At 39.0% G+C, this 17,772-nt stretch overlaps 3 protein-coding genes across 8 annotated transcripts in view; 2 read left to right on the forward strand and 1 right to left on the reverse strand.

Annotated features, from left to right (window-relative positions):
- The window catches only part of LOC111780144 (probable alpha-mannosidase At5g13980), a 12,649-nt gene extending 4,650 nt beyond the window's left edge, over nucleotides 1–7,999 (reverse strand). For 2 of the 3 annotated variants that reach the window (XM_023660455.1, XM_023660453.1), the window contains exons 1-19: nucleotides 7,425–7,999; nucleotides 7,277–7,360; nucleotides 7,090–7,178; nucleotides 6,713–6,887; nucleotides 6,521–6,640; nucleotides 6,355–6,441; nucleotides 6,200–6,271; nucleotides 5,997–6,110; nucleotides 5,598–5,698; nucleotides 4,861–4,954; nucleotides 4,602–4,769; nucleotides 4,418–4,507; nucleotides 3,434–3,499; nucleotides 3,280–3,336; nucleotides 2,877–3,096; nucleotides 2,661–2,794; nucleotides 2,133–2,198; nucleotides 1,940–1,999; nucleotides 1,163–1,234 (exon numbers count right to left, since the gene is read on the reverse strand). In XM_023660455.1, coding sequence (XP_023516223.1) covers nucleotides 1,163–1,234; nucleotides 1,940–1,999; nucleotides 2,133–2,198; nucleotides 2,661–2,794; nucleotides 2,877–3,096; nucleotides 3,280–3,336; nucleotides 3,434–3,499; nucleotides 4,418–4,507; nucleotides 4,602–4,769; nucleotides 4,861–4,954; nucleotides 5,598–5,698; nucleotides 5,997–6,110; nucleotides 6,200–6,271; nucleotides 6,355–6,441; nucleotides 6,521–6,640; nucleotides 6,713–6,887; nucleotides 7,090–7,178; nucleotides 7,277–7,360; nucleotides 7,425–7,703 — 2,148 coding nt within the window. In that variant the 5' untranslated portion in view covers nucleotides 7,704–7,999. The remainder of the gene's footprint in view (nucleotides 1–1,162; nucleotides 1,235–1,939; nucleotides 2,000–2,132; nucleotides 2,199–2,660; nucleotides 2,795–2,876; nucleotides 3,097–3,279; nucleotides 3,337–3,433; nucleotides 3,500–4,417; nucleotides 4,508–4,601; nucleotides 4,770–4,860; nucleotides 4,955–5,597; nucleotides 5,699–5,996; nucleotides 6,111–6,199; nucleotides 6,272–6,354; nucleotides 6,442–6,520; nucleotides 6,641–6,712; nucleotides 6,888–7,089; nucleotides 7,179–7,276; nucleotides 7,361–7,424) is intronic. The other variant, XM_023660454.1, reaches the window with a different exon arrangement.
- A 195-nt stretch (nucleotides 8,000–8,194) lies between these two features.
- Nucleotides 8,195–9,491, forward strand: LOC111780146 (magnesium protoporphyrin IX methyltransferase, chloroplastic; the record flags this gene model as incomplete). Its single annotated transcript, XM_023660461.1, is given in 2 exon segments — nucleotides 8,195–8,657; nucleotides 8,854–9,491. Coding segments are annotated over 2 exon segments (847 nt in total), but the record flags the coding sequence as incomplete, so codon positions are not given.
- Nucleotides 9,492–10,467: 976 nt separating this feature from the next.
- On the forward strand, nucleotides 10,468–17,619 carry LOC111780145 (protein BONZAI 1-like). 4 transcript variants are annotated; one of them, XM_023660456.1, is made up of 16 exons: nucleotides 10,469–10,716; nucleotides 11,039–11,086; nucleotides 11,452–11,600; nucleotides 11,693–11,741; nucleotides 12,301–12,357; nucleotides 12,549–12,737; nucleotides 12,829–12,963; nucleotides 13,283–13,344; nucleotides 13,451–13,553; nucleotides 13,648–13,762; nucleotides 13,905–13,981; nucleotides 14,064–14,201; nucleotides 14,305–14,469; nucleotides 16,321–16,434; nucleotides 16,830–16,926; nucleotides 17,018–17,619. In XM_023660456.1, exons 1-16 carry the CDS (start codon nucleotides 10,576–10,578, stop codon nucleotides 17,110–17,112), a joined length of 1,734 nt encoding a protein of 577 aa, XP_023516224.1. In that variant the 5' UTR covers nucleotides 10,469–10,575; the 3' UTR covers nucleotides 17,113–17,619. The 4 variants fall into 4 exon arrangements, with proteins under 4 accessions (XP_023516228.1, XP_023516224.1, XP_023516226.1 ...); XM_023660458.1 differs by lacking the exon at nucleotides 12,829–12,963 and having other exon boundaries at nucleotides 12,549–12,697; nucleotides 13,288–13,344; XM_023660460.1 differs by lacking the exons at nucleotides 16,830–16,926; nucleotides 17,018–17,619 and having other exon boundaries at nucleotides 10,468–10,716; nucleotides 16,257–16,385.
- Nucleotides 17,620–17,772: the final 153 nt, after the last annotated feature.

The raw sequence follows: 17,772 nt of genomic DNA on the forward strand, positions 1-17,772 counted from the left end.
TCTTTGGTAGCATGTTAGAAGAGTCTAAAGATGAACGACAAGATGCTTTGGTTGATGATGCACCTGTCCGAGGAGGAGCTTTCAGTGATCGAGAAAAACAAAATCTGGGAGTTGGTTGATCGACCTCTAAACAGAAAAATAATTTGAGCAAGATGGGTGTTTAGAAAAAAGCTTGGAGTTCACAGCATCTAAACAAGGAGGAGTGTTAAAGATCATGTATTTGTTTAGATTGCTGTCAGTTAGTATCTAATTAAATCTCAGTTAGGAGTTAGATCTAGTTTTTTATTTGATTTAGTTTTGATTTGATTAGATTTTATTTTGATTTATTTACTGGTTTGTTACCAGATTTTCTCCAGATTTTTAGGTAGATTTTCTGAATATCTTTTGTATTCTCTGTATAAATATGGAGCATTCTTCCTCTTCATAATTCAATCTTCTCATCAATTATTCAATCAATCCCTTTTTCTCTAACAGCTTTACAAGATTATTATCCTAATTAATGGCTGCTGAGTCAACATAGAATTCCTTGACAAATAACTTGCTGTTTAGAGATGAGACAGAGAGAGAGATGGTAAATTCCTTGGGCATAAAAAACTAAAGATAGAACCAAAAAAGATGGTCATATACAGGTGGAAGGAAGGTTTTTGCAGTACCAGCTTTCTCCTAACTGCATGGAATTTTTAGCTCACCATTTTTATTTGTCAACTCACCGCCCACAACTTGAAAGGAAAATTCATTTCAGCATTTTAAGCAGTTTATATTCCTCTTAATCAGTAATGTGAAAAACCAAGATTTTGAATGTCATTTAAAAATCCATTTTTTCAATTCTGACCCAATATTTAATATGACCACATAAGCCCAAATAGAGACTTACAAAATGCTCGTACAATAACTAAAGAAAGTTGTTGAAGATTGTCCCTGGCTAATTAAAGGGAATATCACTAATACGAGGACTTTTAGAGGTCCGTGGTTCACGGTATCAAACACATGCCCTTAACTTAGCCAATGTCAATAGAATCTTTAAGTGTCAAATAAAGTGTGAGCCTTGAAAATGTAGTCACAGTGACTCAAGTGTCAAACAAATAGTACTTTGTTCGAGCCGAGGATCGTTGAGGTTTATAAGATTAAAATTCCATAATTCATGTTCTACATAAATACTTACCTGATATATCCAGGAATTGATTTTCTGATGAACTTCATCAAGTAGTGGTCCCTGCAAAACAGTCGTAAGAACCTGCAAATTGACATCATTTTTTCAGACTTCTAATCGGCCCCCAGTTACTAATGTATACAAGAAGAAGGAAGTCTATGAGAAGGAGATTAATTGTGATGTCCCACGTTGGTTGGGGAGGAGAACAAAACACCCTTTATAAGGGTGAAAACCTTCCCCTAGCAGACGTGTTTTAAAGCCACCTTGAGGGAAAGCCCAAAAGGGAAAGCCCAAAGAGGACAATTTTTGCTAGTGGTGAATCTGACCCGTTACAAATGGTATCAGAGCCAGACATCGAACGATGTGCCAGAGTTCTCGCTGTTCCCCAAAGAGGGGTAGACACGAGGCGGTGTGCCAGTAATGGACACTGGCCCCAAAGGAGGGTGGATTTGGTGGCGGTCTCACGTCAATTGGAGAAAGGAACGAGAGACAGCGAGGACGCTGGTCCCCGGAAGGGGGTGGATTGTGATGTCCCACATAGGTTGGGGAGGAGAACAAAACACCCTTTATAAGGGTGTGGAAGCCCAAGCAGCATTTTAAAGCCTTGAGGGGAAGCCCGAAAGGAAAACCCCAAAGAAGATAATATCTGCTAGCGGTGAATCTGGATGTGCAAAGTGGTGATGTAAAATGCAGGGCCCTTGCTTAGGATCTAAAAGAGGTGGGTAATCAGTACATAGCATCTATAGTAGTTTGCGGGTGGAGAGAATTCATGCTTTTGCCTATACTTACCGGCCATTCAGGACGGATGGGATGTGTAAGATTCGGGCGAAACACGTATGCTCCAGAAGCCTTTGACAAGTAAAATTGCATCTCTATCAGACCTTTTCATGCACCATAAGCCTCCAGATGTTTATGCTCAAGCTCACCAGCACACGAATTGGAAAATGACAAAACAATCATGGGGTTTCATACAGATACATACCTGATAGTCCACGCTTCCATCATTTCCAGAGTAGAAACCATATGATTGCTCCAGAGCTTCTTCTACCTTCAATATGAATTGAAGCCAAATTAGATAACTGAATATATTCAAATCTGCAAAAGGAAAAGAAAACATTTTCTGTTATAAACCATTGAAAATATGCAAACTAAAAGAATTTCATTTGAAAAAATTTCCATGGAATACTACGGTGATGAAAGGATTAAAATGTCAATGTGTCGACTTTCTGGAAATTTCAATGTCCATAGATATTCCTGAGAAAATAATATAAAATAAAAAAATCAAAATTATTCCAATTAACAAGACTTCTACACCTCGTATACATATATAGGTTACAAGCTAGTACTTAAACTTATATTGGAAATATTTTGCTGACATTTTAAATATTTTATGATATTTTTTTCATGATACTAGAAATATTGATTAACCCCAAATATATATGGACCATCCAATCCATAGAAATATCTAACATGTCAACGAGTATTTTATTCCCTAGATCAAGTGACATACCGAAGTTCTGGTATTAATATACCGGGCAAGTTTTCCATCATGTGCAGTATAAATAAGTTTCAGGTTTCCTGGACCCACTTCTACAGTAGCATTTTGATGAGATTTGTAAATGGTCTGTCTTCCCGACTTGGCAGCTGCATTTGTTGGAAAGCTATCAGGGCATTTAGTAATAATCTATGATTATCAACATCACATAACAGTGAACTTTATGTTCACCTGCTCCTTTATCACTTGAGATGATATAAGTGCTGAAACCAAGAGGTGGAACTATTGCTGAAAATGCAAGCCAATGAGTAGGGATCGTTTTTGGCGATACACCCACGTAAGCAGTAGTGTGGAAGTCTCTAAAGCTCAAAGAGGCGTCAATTACAGGTAGAAGCTGTGACTCAACCTTTTTACCCGTTGAATCTTGGACAAAGATATCTTCATTGAAAACCTGTATCAAATATTAAAAACATGAGAGCCCCTACACTAAATTGGAACTTCTAAATGATGTAGACTAATGACAAAATTTTCATGCAATTCATCAGTTCTTGTAGGTATTACTCATATACAATAGAAATTGTCTCCAAAATTTTGCAACATACAGATAAAGGTTGAAAGGACTGAAAATACTCACGGGAATTCTTATTACATCCTCTCTCTTCCATCCCAAAGAATTATAGACAATGACCACCTACGTACATTACAAATTCAAATGTCAAGTCTTTGAATCAAACAAGTTTGACATGTGTACAAATGACAGAGAAAGATCATGAAAGCATTTCCCTCACCAAGTCTTTGCCATCTGATAGATCAACTTCTGATGAAGGACAATAACTAATATTTAGAAGTGGACACTGAAAGGATCGCCGGTTGGCCACGGAGAAGGAAAAAAAAAATGAAATCAGTACATCTAACAAGGTTTCAGCAAGAGAGAAGATATAAGTTTCAATGGGGTAAAATAAAAGATGTGTTGAGGATGGTTGGTGGGGAGTCCCACATCTCCTAATTAAGGAGATGATCATGGGTTTATAGGTAAGGAATACTTCTCCATTGGGTATTAGGCCTTTTGGGGAAACAAAAGCAAAGTCATGAGAGCTTATGCTCAAAGTGGACAATATCATACCATTGTGGAGGGTCGTGATTCCTAACATCGTATCAGAGTCATGCCCTTAACTTAGATATGCTAATAGAATTCTAAAATATCGAACAAAAAAGTTGTGAGCCTCGAAGGTGTAGTCAAAAAGTGACTCAAGTGTCGAACAAAGGGTATACTTTGTTCTAGGACTCCAGAGGAAGGAGTCGAACCTCAATTAAGGGAAGGCTGTTTGAGGGCTCCATAGGCCTCAGAAGAGGCTCTATGGTATACTTTGTTCAAGGGAAGGATTGTTGATGAGGAGTCCCACATCGGCTAATTAAAGAGATGATCATGGGTTTATAAGTAAGGAATACATCTCCATTGGTATGAAGCCTTTTGGGGAAACCAAAAGCAAAGTTATGAAAATTTATGTTCAAAGTGGACAATATCATACAGGTGTGGAGGATCTTGATTCCTAACAAGATGTTCATGGAAGAAAGTTAAAAAGGATGCTGTTATGCTATAGTTGCAAAACCTATCTATTAAATACTAAAAATATACATCTTGCTCAATTTAACTACTCTTTTTATTTTTAAGTTGACTTTATTTTGGTATTTGGTCGATACAAACCCAAAGCATTTAGGCTGTGGGCTAATGCAGATAGAAAGTAAATACAGCTCAAAGTCGTAAAGATTGCCTGTTGAATTTTTGCCGCTGGAATCTGGCACTCGCCTGTGGAAGACAATTGTGATAAGCAGGCAAGCGATGTTGCAACTAATTTTTCTGCCTAAAAGCCGCATCATAGCAGGGAGTTCATTTGAGAATACAGAGGAACAAAAGCAACCACTATTATAGTTTGATGAGATATTTATGCACATTACCTCCTTGTAACCAATTGAAAGTCTTTTTGCATAATCATTAGCCACATGTTGCTTCTCGGTTCCGGTGATTGCATCATGATGTTGAGCAAGTGCCAAAGCATCTGCTAAAGAATCTGTTTTAGGTCCTGATTTGCTCTTTCCTTTAAAGAATTCCAATTGCCGCGCAGCCTGTTTATGTTGTAGATGCAACTAATAAAGAAACAATGCATCCTTGGAAACCAGGTCCAGCATGGGAAAAGTTAAAAACAGATTAGTGTACCAAGTAGTAACTGCTCATCATTCTGACATAACCTTTAAGGGCAGGCCTACTAGTAAAATATCCAGTCCAGTAAGCATTGACCCTATCTGCATATCTGACCAACACAACATGTTAGGATGCCATAATAACACACTCGATCCAGATGAACACAAAAACTCTGAGAGAAAAAATGCAAGGAAGAATATTGACTAGAGGTTTATATTGATGACTTCAAGTATGAAATACATACCATTTTTTTTTGTAATTCCTATGATTCAATTAGAGCTTATCACTAGAAAAGAATCAATTTAGATAGTCCTTTGTGGCTCAGCTGGCAACTAGATCAATGCATTATTACTTCAAGAGAAGCCCCTATCAAAGTTCATTATGAATCTTTGGGTACCCATCATGAGATTTATGGTACTATCTAATAGTCAAAAGTATAAAAAAAGAAATTATTTGTATATACATTTGAACCACTGTGGGTCATATTTCTCTATCAAGAAATCGAAGAGGCTGTACAAGAATTTTTTTCGGGCCTGCTTATATGGTACGTCATCATCTGGTATCTATGCAAAAAACACATTTTCAAAACACTGCCTAAGGGGTATGTCATCTATCATTTACCATATATAACTTTACTATGCATAACGGTTGGGTTAAGCTATAAATAACCAGCAGGCTCCATAACCTAACACAACACACTTCACACCAAATAACCAAATTATTAATCTTGAACTTTGAAATTCCCAACTTACGGAAAATAGTCGTCGGTCTTGACAGGCCAGTACTCATCTGCTGCATATTTGGCATCAGTGTATATGGATGGCGTTGAGTACAAGGCATTCACACGCCCATCCTACAAGCATTATTTAGTATAATAACATCCTCATGATATGGGGAAAGTCAAGCACTTCAATCTGTCCCTCAGGTGGCCAAACTCAACATAAAGAAAATATTGACACAAAATAGATCACTTCAAGGGAAGGGAGGGAGGGAGGCAGGGAATAGGATGCAATACTCAAATAAAATAGACAAGAAAATAGATGTGAGACGTGGTTGCTACACCATAATCCACGATCTTTATTTTCCGCTTACGGTCAATGTTAGGTAAAAGGATGTCATTCACAAGAAATAACATATCTAGTTGGACTTACTTGATTGACGTAATGAATAAACTTGTCCATTTGCCTGAACCATGTATGTGCGTATTGGTAATTGAAATCAGTTCCCATGGTCCACATAATATGGTTTGTGCGAGTAATGTTGGCCTGAAGGAAAAAAAAATGAGGAAATTTGTAATTCTGTAATGTCATTCGGAACCCGGGGGCGGGGGGTCCATAGTCAAAACTTTACGTACTTGTGCGATAGCAGCAGATACGAAGTCATTGATTCGGTCAGGAACGTTATAATCGAACAAGTCGATGTCATCCTTGAGAATCGGAAAAAATATATAGTTACTACAAAATGACTTTATTTTAACACACGAATCAAACAGATATGATGATATATTACCTGGACCAAGGGGGATTCAGAATCCACTTCAAAGTAAAAATTACTGGAGGGAGGTTCGTAATTTTCGGGAAAGGCGCCCGTGAAGATCTGCGAGTTGAAGAGGGGAGAGATGAAATGCGAAGAAAGAAGGGGAAATGACTGGGATGGGGAAAAGAAGGAGAGTGACCTGTGCAGAAGAACCAAAAGTTTTGGAAGCTTGCCAGACAAGCTCGAGAGTTTTATCAACTTTCCGCTTAGCTCTATCTTGATAGTCGATTCTCGCAAAGAAAAGTGAGTCGAAGCCGAGCTAGGCGAAAAAAGAAAGTGAAGAGAGAGACATGGAATTATTTGTAGCTGTTGTTGTAGAGAATGGACATACCTCAGCGCCTAGCAGGTAGGCTTGCACTGCAGAGTGTCCAAAAGGATCTATTTGCCAACCAATTCTGGGAGTTACGTTGAATTGTTGTTTGAGATATCGATGGCCCAGAGTTGTCTGGTCAATCATATCGATGTAATGTGCAGTAGCCTCGTCATGCATGCACATCCCTCCATTTCTGCAACAAACACACAAACTCACTTCCTGACTCAAAACACCAAATCAGTCTTCTGCGACTATGCATGCCAAATATTGTCTAAAAAAGTAATAATAATAACTTAATTCAATAGAATTGGGTAATTCAAAAGGAAAAATAACATAAAACTTAAAGGCAGGCAAGAGAAAATGTAAATATGATGGTGGGGGAAAAGAGACAGTACATGAACTCTAGTTGACCGGATTGGACAAGGTGGCGGACGGTGGTTTGGATGGAAGGGGTCTGGCGTCTCCACCAACGCTGGAAGAAGGCCTACGCGGAAGGATGCAATGTGAATAATTAGTGTCTTTCTTTCATATATATAATGAGTGATTTTGTATGAAGAAGGTAAGGAAGGAAAAAGGAGATGCCTGTTCGACATAGATGAACTTGCGGTTCTTGTCGGCCAACAATGCAGGGATTAAAGAATCGAGGACATTCTGAACGCAAGCTCCCTGGTAATTGTAAGTGTTAGTTTAGAAGGCAGAATGTAATTAATTGGAAAGAGGAGGCAGGTACCTGAATGGAATGGTTGGAACCCACGTAGTACTGATCCACGGTCTTCAACCATCCGACGTCGTCGTGGGAGTGAGGAACCAGGTGAACGTTGAGTTTTCCGGGGACAAGACCGGCAGAGGTATTGTAGGCGAAGCAGGTGAGAGAGGGAAATGGAAGGATGGGTGAGAAGAGGTGGAAGAGGAAGGGGAGAATTAATAGTATCAGAGTCGGCATATGGATGGAGTTGGATCGACAGTCTCTGCGGAAGCGGTGTGATGGGTTTTCATTTTGAATGATCATATACTTGGGAGGCAGAGTAGATATTTTGATATATCATATTTGTTTGGTTCGAATGAATCCATGGACTTCAGGTTGGAGTCAATCAAGTGTGCATGCCATTACCCTCCTGTCGTCTATCTACTTCTCTTTGGGCAGTAAATAAATAGAATATTAATGAGAATTATATTACAGAAATACCGGATGAGTCACCGTGGGCGTGGGACCCATGAGAATCGGGGGAGATAATCCGAAAACATCTGTGTGGATTAGCTTGGCCCTGCGCCTTACCCACTCCCATCGCACCTCACAGGTAGTCGTCTCACATACTTCCTCTTCCCGCCACCGCCGCTCGGACGGAGCAGGGATACGGTAACCATGGCTCACTCCGCATTTCCATATCCCACACTCTGCTTCCACCCCGACTCTACCACAAATTCTCGATTCTTCCTGTCTCCACCCCCTCTCAAGCTTGTTAAATTTTCAAGAACGCCCAATGTTAATGCGCCTGCGCCTGCGCCTGCGCCTGCCCCACCACTCTCCGCCGTAGCTACCGAACTCCCCGTCGTCGACGGGGCAACAATTGCAGCGATCGGCGGCGGTTCGGTTGCCGCGCTCGCTGCCGTTCTATCTCTCACCGACCCGGAGAGACGTCGCCGCCTGCAGGCCGAAGAGGTGGGTGGTGGCGACAAGGATGTGGTGAAGGAATACTTCAACAATTCGGGGTTTCAGAGGTGGAAGAAAATATATGGAGAGACTGATGATGTGAACCGGGTGCAGCGAGACATTAGGTTGGGTCACTCCAAGACGGTGGAGAATGTGATGGGCATGTTGAAAGATGAGGGCCCACTCACAGGAGTAACAGTCTGCGATGCCGGCTGTGGAACCGGTAGCTTATCCATTCCGCTGGCCAAGGAAGGTGCCATCGTCTTCGCCAGTGATATTTCTGCTGCTATGGTCGCCGAGGCCCAAAACAAGGTGCGCACCGTTGCTTCCCCTACTTCCTTTCTCCTTCTACTGTAATTTATCTGTCCAGTGTTCTAAAATGCATCCGCATCCCTCCGTGTGTATGTGAAATTGAATGTGAGATATAGTTGCTTTCTGTGTTGGCAAAAAAAAAAAAAAAAAAAAAAAGAAAAAGAAAGAAATTGAATGTGGGATTAAACTGGCGCAGGCAAAAGAAGAGGTTGCGGGAGGCGTGGTGCCAAAATTTGAAGTGAAGGATTTGGAGAGCTTGGAAGGGAAGTATGATACGGTAGTATGTCTGGATGTTTTGATACACTATCCCCAGAACAAGGCAGACGGCATGATTGCGCACCTTGCATCCTTAGCTGAAAAGCGTTTAATCATAAGCTTTGCGCCCAAAACATTTTACTATGATCTGCTGAAGAGGGTGGGAGAGTTGTTCCCCGGACCTTCCAAGGCAACCAGGGCATATCTGCACTCGGAGGCAGACGTGGAGACCGCGTTGCGGAGGGTTGGCTGGAAAATTAGGAAGAGAGGTCTAGTCTCCACCCAGTTTTACTTTGCCACACTGGTTGAGGCAGTTCCTGCTTGACACGGACCTTCTTGCCTTGTGTTTCAGTTTTGATTCTTCCTCTTCCTGTATTACTCACCCACCCCTTGTTGTATCATCGGAATGCTCCCAAAGACCCCGATACCCCAAATGGATGTATCCAGATGAATTGGACTTTATATGAATTGTTTTTAGTTATTACAGTCTGAAGTCCTATGCTTAAGTTTCCCATGAGGGATTCTTTAAAGAACAGGATAACAATGCTATGAAATCATCTTGTTGCTTCACATTGTTCTTAAATCTTAATGGTTGAATTAAGCTCCATGAGATTGCAGCTTGGGTTGGTTTCATTCTTACTGCATATGGGATGACTTGGTTGTAGCTTGAGTAGGTTCATTCTTTTGGATACCGAATGATTTGATTGTAGCTTCGGTCGGTTTCATTCTTAATCGGTTCATTCATGTATCTCTCATTTATTTGAGAGTCACATTGATGTAGTTCGAAGAGAAACAAAATAGAAGCTAATAGACATGTGATGTTCGAATACAGGAAAAGAACATGAATGAACCGAGACTTTATTCAAATGAGAGTGGTCCGAGGGGTATGATGGTTAAAAAATGTTTAAGAATAGTTGATAGTTACTAAATATACTTATATTTCTTTTCGGTACCTCAATTATAAGAACTTAAAAGTTAAGTATGTTTGGTTTGGAGTAATCATGTGTTACATAATCGCCTATGAATTTTCTAAAAAATATAAGCGATAACAAAATATGCTAAAAGAACATGAACGATTAAGGAGTGAAAACATGTTAAAAGAACATTTAGTTTGTAGTGATAATAACAAAACATGGTACAATGTCCCGGGATAGTCTACGAGATATTTTTTATGTGGTCATGTTGCTCTAGAATATTAGAGTCGTGAGGTATTAATTTAAATATATATATATATATTTTTCTCAACAGCAGAGGAGATGGCCTGAAGATACAGCATGGCACCCGGGAAACCATGCCTACTCTTCAGGAATAAGCCACAAAGTTAAATATGGAAAGTGGGATGCTTGAATTAAGCCTCCCTTTTATTTCTCATGTCCATTGGTGATGTTTGAAGTCCACGTCGTGGTTGACCTGGGAATCCCAATTACTCCACAGGAATAAGCCAAAAACCAAGTCCCCACCAAGCATTACCGATTAGCACGTACCAACTTCTTATACTTTGAAAGCTGTGTTTATTGAAGTATAAAATAATTAGTTATTGATTATTAATTTATACTTTCCTTTTTCCTTATATTTTCTGCTCACCTTTGGAGCTCCAGTTGGAGTTGGACTTTGCAAGCACCTACCCCTCACCTCCTCAACTTTCGCCTCCTACTTTTGGGCAATGGGCAACTGCTTTTCCGACGACGCCGTTGGTCGCTCTGCCGCCGGTGCCACTCCCTTCTCCCAAAATAATACTTCCAACACCGCCGTAGATTGTTTCTTGTTGTCTCGGGGCTACCGTGGCCTCTATTCCCAGATCGAGGTTCTCTTCCCCTTTCTGCTTACACCTACTTCTTTCAATTACTTCTGGCTACACCACAGCTTTTCCTTCACCCTTCCCTTTCTCTTCTGTTGCTATTCCCATGTGGGTTCTATTCTCTTCTCGAGTATACATATTAAGTTTTGCACTGTACGGATTCCGCCGATTCTTCTTCTGCATCGACCTTGTTTTTGCTTTTGCTCTCTCTCTCTCTGGACACCTACTCATGCTTGCTTCCTCTGTTGTTACTTGTTCTTAATTTCATCTAATTTACACCCATCTAACTCGTTTCATCCTCCTATTTCTTCTCCTTCTCTAATCGCAGCTCTCATTCTCTGCATCTAACTTGCGGGACCGTGATGTTTTCTCCCAGGTCGGTATCTCTTTCATGGACGTCGAAACACTATATATCTTGATAATGATTTTCATGTAAGATATAGGCTTTTGTTTCCTTGGAAGAATAACATTAATAAATTAGGCTTCCCTATACCTGTGTTTACAACGTTGCTGTAGTACTTCCATTGCTAGACTGAGTGAAAAGAGTCGCTGATCTACTACCATTTCTGGAGCTCTTTTTAGTGATTGAGAATATTTAATGCATATTTACTCGCTCGGAAGTCACATATTTCGCTAGTTTGGTTTACTTTGGATTTGTTAATGGTAGTGTCAATACCCGGCCATCTATTGATACCATTGTTTCCCCAAAAAATCTCCTGTCGGAAATTTTATTTTCCTCAGAGTGATCCCATGGTGGTAATCTACACAAAAGGAAGAGACGGAAAACTAGAAGAGCTTGACCGCACAGAAGTAATTCAAAATTCATTAAACCCAAAATGGATCCATAAGCTAAAGATTACCTATCAATTTGAGGTTGTGCAAACTTTGGTGTAAGTTTATATGGTCATTTTGCTATCTCTACTTCATCAGGTGTATATCTTACTGCTGCTGCGATAATCAAGACATTGATATCTTATCACAGGTTTTTTGTATATGACGTCGATACTCAATATCAAAATCTAGGAGTAAAGGTAGGCATCTATGAGAATTTTTATGGCTAAACATATGCTTGCCGAATTAAGTTAAATTTTGACTAGATATTTGTTATTAGCCACATAATAGTAGATCCAGTATTGCCAATACTCCCAAGACTGAAGGGTAATATGTGATATTTGATTCAGTTTTTTTTTTTTTTTCCCCTCATCTTCTTTCCCTTGCACCAGCTGTTGTATTAATCTCTGGGGAAACTGGACATCTATCTTTAACCCAAAAACCAGAACTTGATTAATCTATTTTTATGTCAATATTATACTTTTTATAATCCTTATAGATTGGAAAGAAATTTGGAAAAGATTATTGTATCTCTTTGACTCTCTTTTTAATGAGGAATAAATATAAAACCTTTAGTTGCAATTTTGGAACTCTGGTTCATTTTTCTCCCCAGATTTGTTACTTATGTTCCTCGATGCCCAACGCCAATTGGACTCTATGTTTACGTGATGTCGGTTTTTATTCTAACAGATTTTTATAAAATCGCTGTAACTATTTATCTCGAGATTTAGTTAATGATGGAGAATCTAAATTATGCAGATGCTGAAGCTAGATGAACAGCAATATCTTGGTGAAGCAACTTGTGTACTATCTGAGGTATTGCATGTAGTTTAAAATGCTATCATGTTGAGTATTTACTTGCACATGATTTGAGTGTTATACGCTGAATGTGGCTATTGAGTGCTTTCCGTCATAACTGTGCAAAGGGATATAATTTGTAATCTAAAGTGAATTATTTAGTTTGTGAATTCAGATTATGTTCATCACTAGCCTTTTCTATCTTACAGATAGTGACCCAATCAGACAGGTCACTTACCTTGGATCTAGTTTATAGAGAAGAATCAACCAGCTCTACTCATACACACCACCGTGGAAAATTTACTGTTCATGCTGAGGAGTGTGTTAGCTCAAAGACCACCACAGAGATGATATTAAGGTGTTCAGACTTGGAACACAAGGATCTCTTCTCGCGAATTGTATGCATTATTGAGATGTTAATTCATTTCCTTTTGGTATGTGTACAAGGAGTGTGAATTATGTTTGTTGCGTTTCTGATTCATGAAATAGGACCCCTTTCTGGTTATTTCAAAAACTGTTGAGAGTAAGAGCTCAATTCCAGTTTGCAAAACTGAAGTCATAAAGAATGATTTGAATCCCACATGGAAGCCCATATTCTTGAATATGCAACAAGTTGGAAGCAAGGTACAACATACCCCTTTGGACACTCGAGAAATGAACTACACCCCCCCCCCCCCCCCCCCCCNGTTAATCACTTTGTGAATTTAGTTGTCATGGAACGTTATGAATCCTATATATGTTTTTGTGCTTTTGTACATCTACCTTTGCAGTTCATTTTTCTGTAAGTTGTTACCTTGAAGTTCGAGAATTGGTGCATCGTGTGCCTTGGTAGTTCAAGATTGAGTTTTTATCATTCTGAGTGCAGATGGAAACTAAAATATGAATAACCAATTGAGAGCATCTGATGTTTGGCTTTCTTGTTGATTTTTGTATTTAATTCCAGGACAGCCCCTTAATAATAGAGTGTTACAACTTCAACAACAACGGGAAGCATGAATTGATTGGGTAAATAGAGAGATTATGTTTCCTTTTCTTTTTTTAATATAATTTTTCCATGAGTTTTATAGTACTCGTATTACATTGTAACTTTTTCTGTTTTCTTGCTCATCAGAAAAGTTCAAAAATCACTTGTGGAGTTGGAGAAGCTTTCTTTTAGTGGGGAGGGAGAAAATCTGTTCTCACTTCCTTCTGCTGGACATGATTACCATATCAAAGTCCTAAAAAGAACTCCTAATGATATCCTTCATTTTTTTTTTTTTTTTGGGTTTTCTTAGTTGATGTTATTTATGAGTTTTGATTCCAATGCAGGTATTAAAAAGCCAGCTATTTGTGGACAAATTCTCTGAGAGCGTTCAACAAACGTTTCTTGATTACATAGCTGGTGGCTATGAAATGAACTTCATGGTGGCTGTTGATTTCACAGGTAACTAGTATTATTTTACAATAAAATCATAATTCTGGACTACAAATTTTTATTCTCCTAATTATTGATGGCTGAGTTTCTCAGATGGCTCACTGACGGTAATATTATTTCTAAGTCACACTTTTCCATGGTTGTCTTTCAGCTTCAAATGGAAATCCCCGCCTTCCTGATTCCTTGCATTTCATTGATCCTTCAGGACGGCCAAATTCATACCAGCGAGTGAGAATGGACCCCTAATGTGAAGCGCTACTAGTTTTTAGTTTTACTATTGGACTGTGACTTACTCTATTAACTATTTCAGGCAATCATAGAAGTTGGAGAGGTGTTGCAGTTTTATGACTCAGATAAACGCTTTCCTGCTTGGGGATTTGGAGCACGACCAATTGATGGTCCAGTATCTCATTGTTTCAACCTAAATGGAAGTAGTCACTACTGCGAGGTGGAACGGTTGCATAATACAAATTCACTTTCTGTTCCCCTAGATATTAATATTGCCAAATTCAACGTGCTTCTATGTTAAACAATTGTAAGTTATCTTTTAGGTTGAAGGAACTCAAGGAATTTTGATGGCATATACAAGTGCGCTCCATAATGTATCTCTTGCAGGACCAACTCTTTTTGGGCCTGTGGTTAATAATGCTGCATTAATTGCCAGTCAGTCTCTCGCAAGTGGTGGGCAGAAGTACTTTGTTTTGCTCATAATCACTGTAAGAGCAAACAACCACCTACCAGTTATTTTAGATGATAATTTTGTAGTGATCGCAATTTTCCCTTTTTTGTGCACGCTTTCTGCATCATGAACATCTTATCCTAGTTTGCCATCATTCCTTGTCATGATGCCATTAATTACATTTATTTGGCTAAATTTAGAAAAATATCCCTAAATTTTAGGGTTAGATTAAAAAATACTCTTGGAACTTTAAAAAGTTTCATTAATATCCTTAAACTTTAGAAAATGTTCAATAATACCCCCTGTTGTTATCCCAATTAACAGATTTCCTCCGTGCGTGCAGTGTTAGAGCACAGGAAAAAAAATTGGAACTTTTAAGCCAGGTAAGAAACCCACAATCCCATTACCATCCTCGGACAAAGTGTTAAATAGCTCAAGTTGGAACCTTAGCAAACCTCTTGATTTATCTGACTTCAATCTTCAACCTGAAGAGCATAACATCTGCAACTCTACTCAATATCTTACCAATTTGGTCACTTTGGTTGAAACTTTCCTCTGTGCCACTTACTTTAGTTGCTATAAGACCTTGGATATGAAATTGTAGCCTCTTTCTGGGTACTTCCACAGATACCCAAACATTAAACTCTTTTTCCAATTCCCATCTCCAAAATTTTTAACGCTGATGTCAGTTATCCATTCGAGGGGTTGCTTGTAATTGATCTCACAGCAGCATTCAAGAACTTGCATACATCCCACCGCACAGTAGATTTCTGCAGAGGGTCAACACCAGGGCAAATGACTTTTGCAATGATGGTGATGACTATATGTGCGAATGAACATCAGCTAGGTTCTAGGATTGGGAGTTCCAGGATTTCTTATGTTGATTGTTTGTATAATCGTCTGTGGGTTCTAAATTAAATGCGAAAGTGAAAGTCACTGCAGTCCAATGACTTGGTATGTGAAAATTCTAGTTGTTGAAGAACGAATAAGAATCATTGCTCTTAGAAAGCCAACCCTCGGGATTGAGGCACGAAAAGGGACAAAATCATCAGCTTCGTGACTGATTCTTCAGTTGACATTAATGGGTTGGCTGATAGATTTGGGGCAGTGAGCCAACTGGAATTTTTACTTCAAGCAATTCCTAGAGAATATGAGGAGCATTGGAGGGTCAATTTTCTTTTGTGCCATTGCTGGCGGAAGCTATTTGTATTGGCTGTTGATAATAGTGGTTCATAGGGTGAGCAGAGGATGTAGTCTGGAGATTGTTTGCCTGAGAAACTCGACTAGGGGAGATTGGATTACTTTATTACTTCATTACTGGTATTGAGTTGGTCAATTTGGGCTACTTTCTAGTTTGTGCAAAGTGGTTTAAGTATAAAGGGGCTCCCAAAATGTATTTGAAATTCACTTGATATCACAACAACGAGAGAAAACTAGTGTTTGGTATATCTGCAGGGCTTAAGCAATGAGCAAATTAGCCCTGTTTACATATGGAGTAGATTTTAACTTGGGGTTGTATGTTGTCTTCTCCGAGAAGTTCCTACAATTTCTTCTTCGAATTCTTGAAGACATTTTCCATCCCTGTTTTTACTCGGCTAAGAAGATGACACGCAAACATGGGGGGTTTCTTACGTGGCATAAAAATTTCCATCTTTTTCTCAGTGCTTTAAGGTTCCACGGCTGAATTCTGTTAATTGTGATAACGCAAAGGTATTTTGACCATATTCTAAACTTCAAGGGTATCTATGGAACATTTTAAATTGTTTTAAATGAACCCCAAACTTCAGGATTATTTTCCATAATTTAGCCTATTTATTTTTTCAGGAACGTTGAAAAACCCCCTGGATTATCAAGGGTTTGTTTCTGATGATGCCCAAGTTTTTTGTAGGATGGAGTGGTAACAGATCTCCAAGAAACTAAAGATGCTCTTGTGAAGGCATCTGATCTGCCATTGTCCATTCTCATTGTTGGAGTGGGTGGAGCTGACTTTAAAGAAATGGAGGTATCTAGTTTACATATTAAGCCCATTCTCAACTGATATGTGTACAGCATTCAGCACCATTGGTTGCTGACAACTTGGTGGCGTGAAGAAGCCACCGGGGAACTAATTTTAACTAGCTAAGGGTTTGTTTGTTTCTATTAATTTTGAATGCTTTTTGGAGATCACAGTTGTTTTGTTCATCTTACCTGTTTTTATCTCACAACCAAGAAAAATTTCTGGCTTAACAGAGTAAGTTAGATCGGTTTTGTTTTGTTTTGTTATACGTTTAACTGTATTTCTGAATACCCCAAGTCCTTAAATCAGAGTTGCAACCTTCCTGATAATTATACTGGATTGCTAGGTCTCTTTTGAATTCTCTATTATGTGGGAGCTGATTCTATTTTAACATCACTCAGGTTTTAGATGCGGATAAGGGAGAGAGACTTGAAAGTACAACTGGACGTGTTGCCTCACGAGATATAGTCCAATTTGTTCCATTTCGGGATGTACAGGGTGAGTGATTCTCTGAAATGAAATTTGGATCCGACTATGACATGAAATATGGTGAACTCCCGTCATGCTTTTAGCTAACACTTGCTTATAGGTGGAGGGATTTCTGTTGTTCAAGAACTGCTAGCAGAAATACCTCATCAATTTCTGACCTATATTCGAAGCAGAGATGTTCAACCAAATTCATGATCAAGCACATCATACAGAACAGCCATTCCATTTAAGTTCGAAAGAATGGGCAATTGTGCGATGTCGCACTGAGATTCAAGACTTTCGTTTGCAGTTCAGTGTGCATATCAATGCAGTGGGTATATCCGTTCAATGGTTGGCGTTTTTCCACGGGGACAGAAGTTTACGCGAGAGTGACTGTCGGCTTAGTTGTGCCCGGGACCTTTTTCCATTCTGGAGAATATGATAGGTGATACCATGTGTTCTACTCTTCAATTCGATAAAAGAATTCAAAGGAATATCAGCCAGATATATATTTTTTTTTCTTTTTTTTTTTTCTCATATCTTGTGCGTTGGAACTTTATTTGTGGATTCAGAGAATATAGTACTGAACCTCAGGACATGCCTGAATCCTAAAGGTTATAGTTTGGAGAATTTTTCTTTTCTTTAGTTAACAAAGTGTGATTTGAAACTCTCGTTGATTGAGAACGGAGTCTATAATATCTTAATCATTGCATCATTATCTTAGGTAGTTATTCGTTCTCTTTGTTTGTTATTTTGTTATTGATGCTTGTTTCTAAGCTTGGGGCAACATTGGAAGGATTGTATTTACGGAAAAACATTTATTCATTAATTTTGGAAGCTGCTAGTGAGTTTCAAGTATTTAAGTACGCAAAGAGA

Source organism: Cucurbita pepo, chromosome LG18, assembly GCF_002806865.2.
Source record: "Cucurbita pepo subsp. pepo cultivar mu-cu-16 chromosome LG18, ASM280686v2, whole genome shotgun sequence".
NCBI lineage: Eukaryota > Viridiplantae > Streptophyta > Magnoliopsida > Cucurbitales > Cucurbitaceae > Cucurbita > Cucurbita pepo.

Coding starts and splice junctions, on each gene's coding strand:
- LOC111780145 (XM_023660456.1), top strand. CDS start 10,576: ATGGGCAACTGCTTTTCCGACGACGCCGTTGGTCGCTCTGCCGCCGGT. Junction 14,202..14,304: donor GAAGTAGTCACTACTGCGAG/GTGGAACGGTTG, acceptor GTTATCTTTTAG/GTTGAAGGAACTCAAGGAAT. Junction 16,927..17,017: donor TCCATTTCGGGATGTACAGG/GTGAGTGATTCT, acceptor ACTTGCTTATAG/GTGGAGGGATTTCTGTTGTT.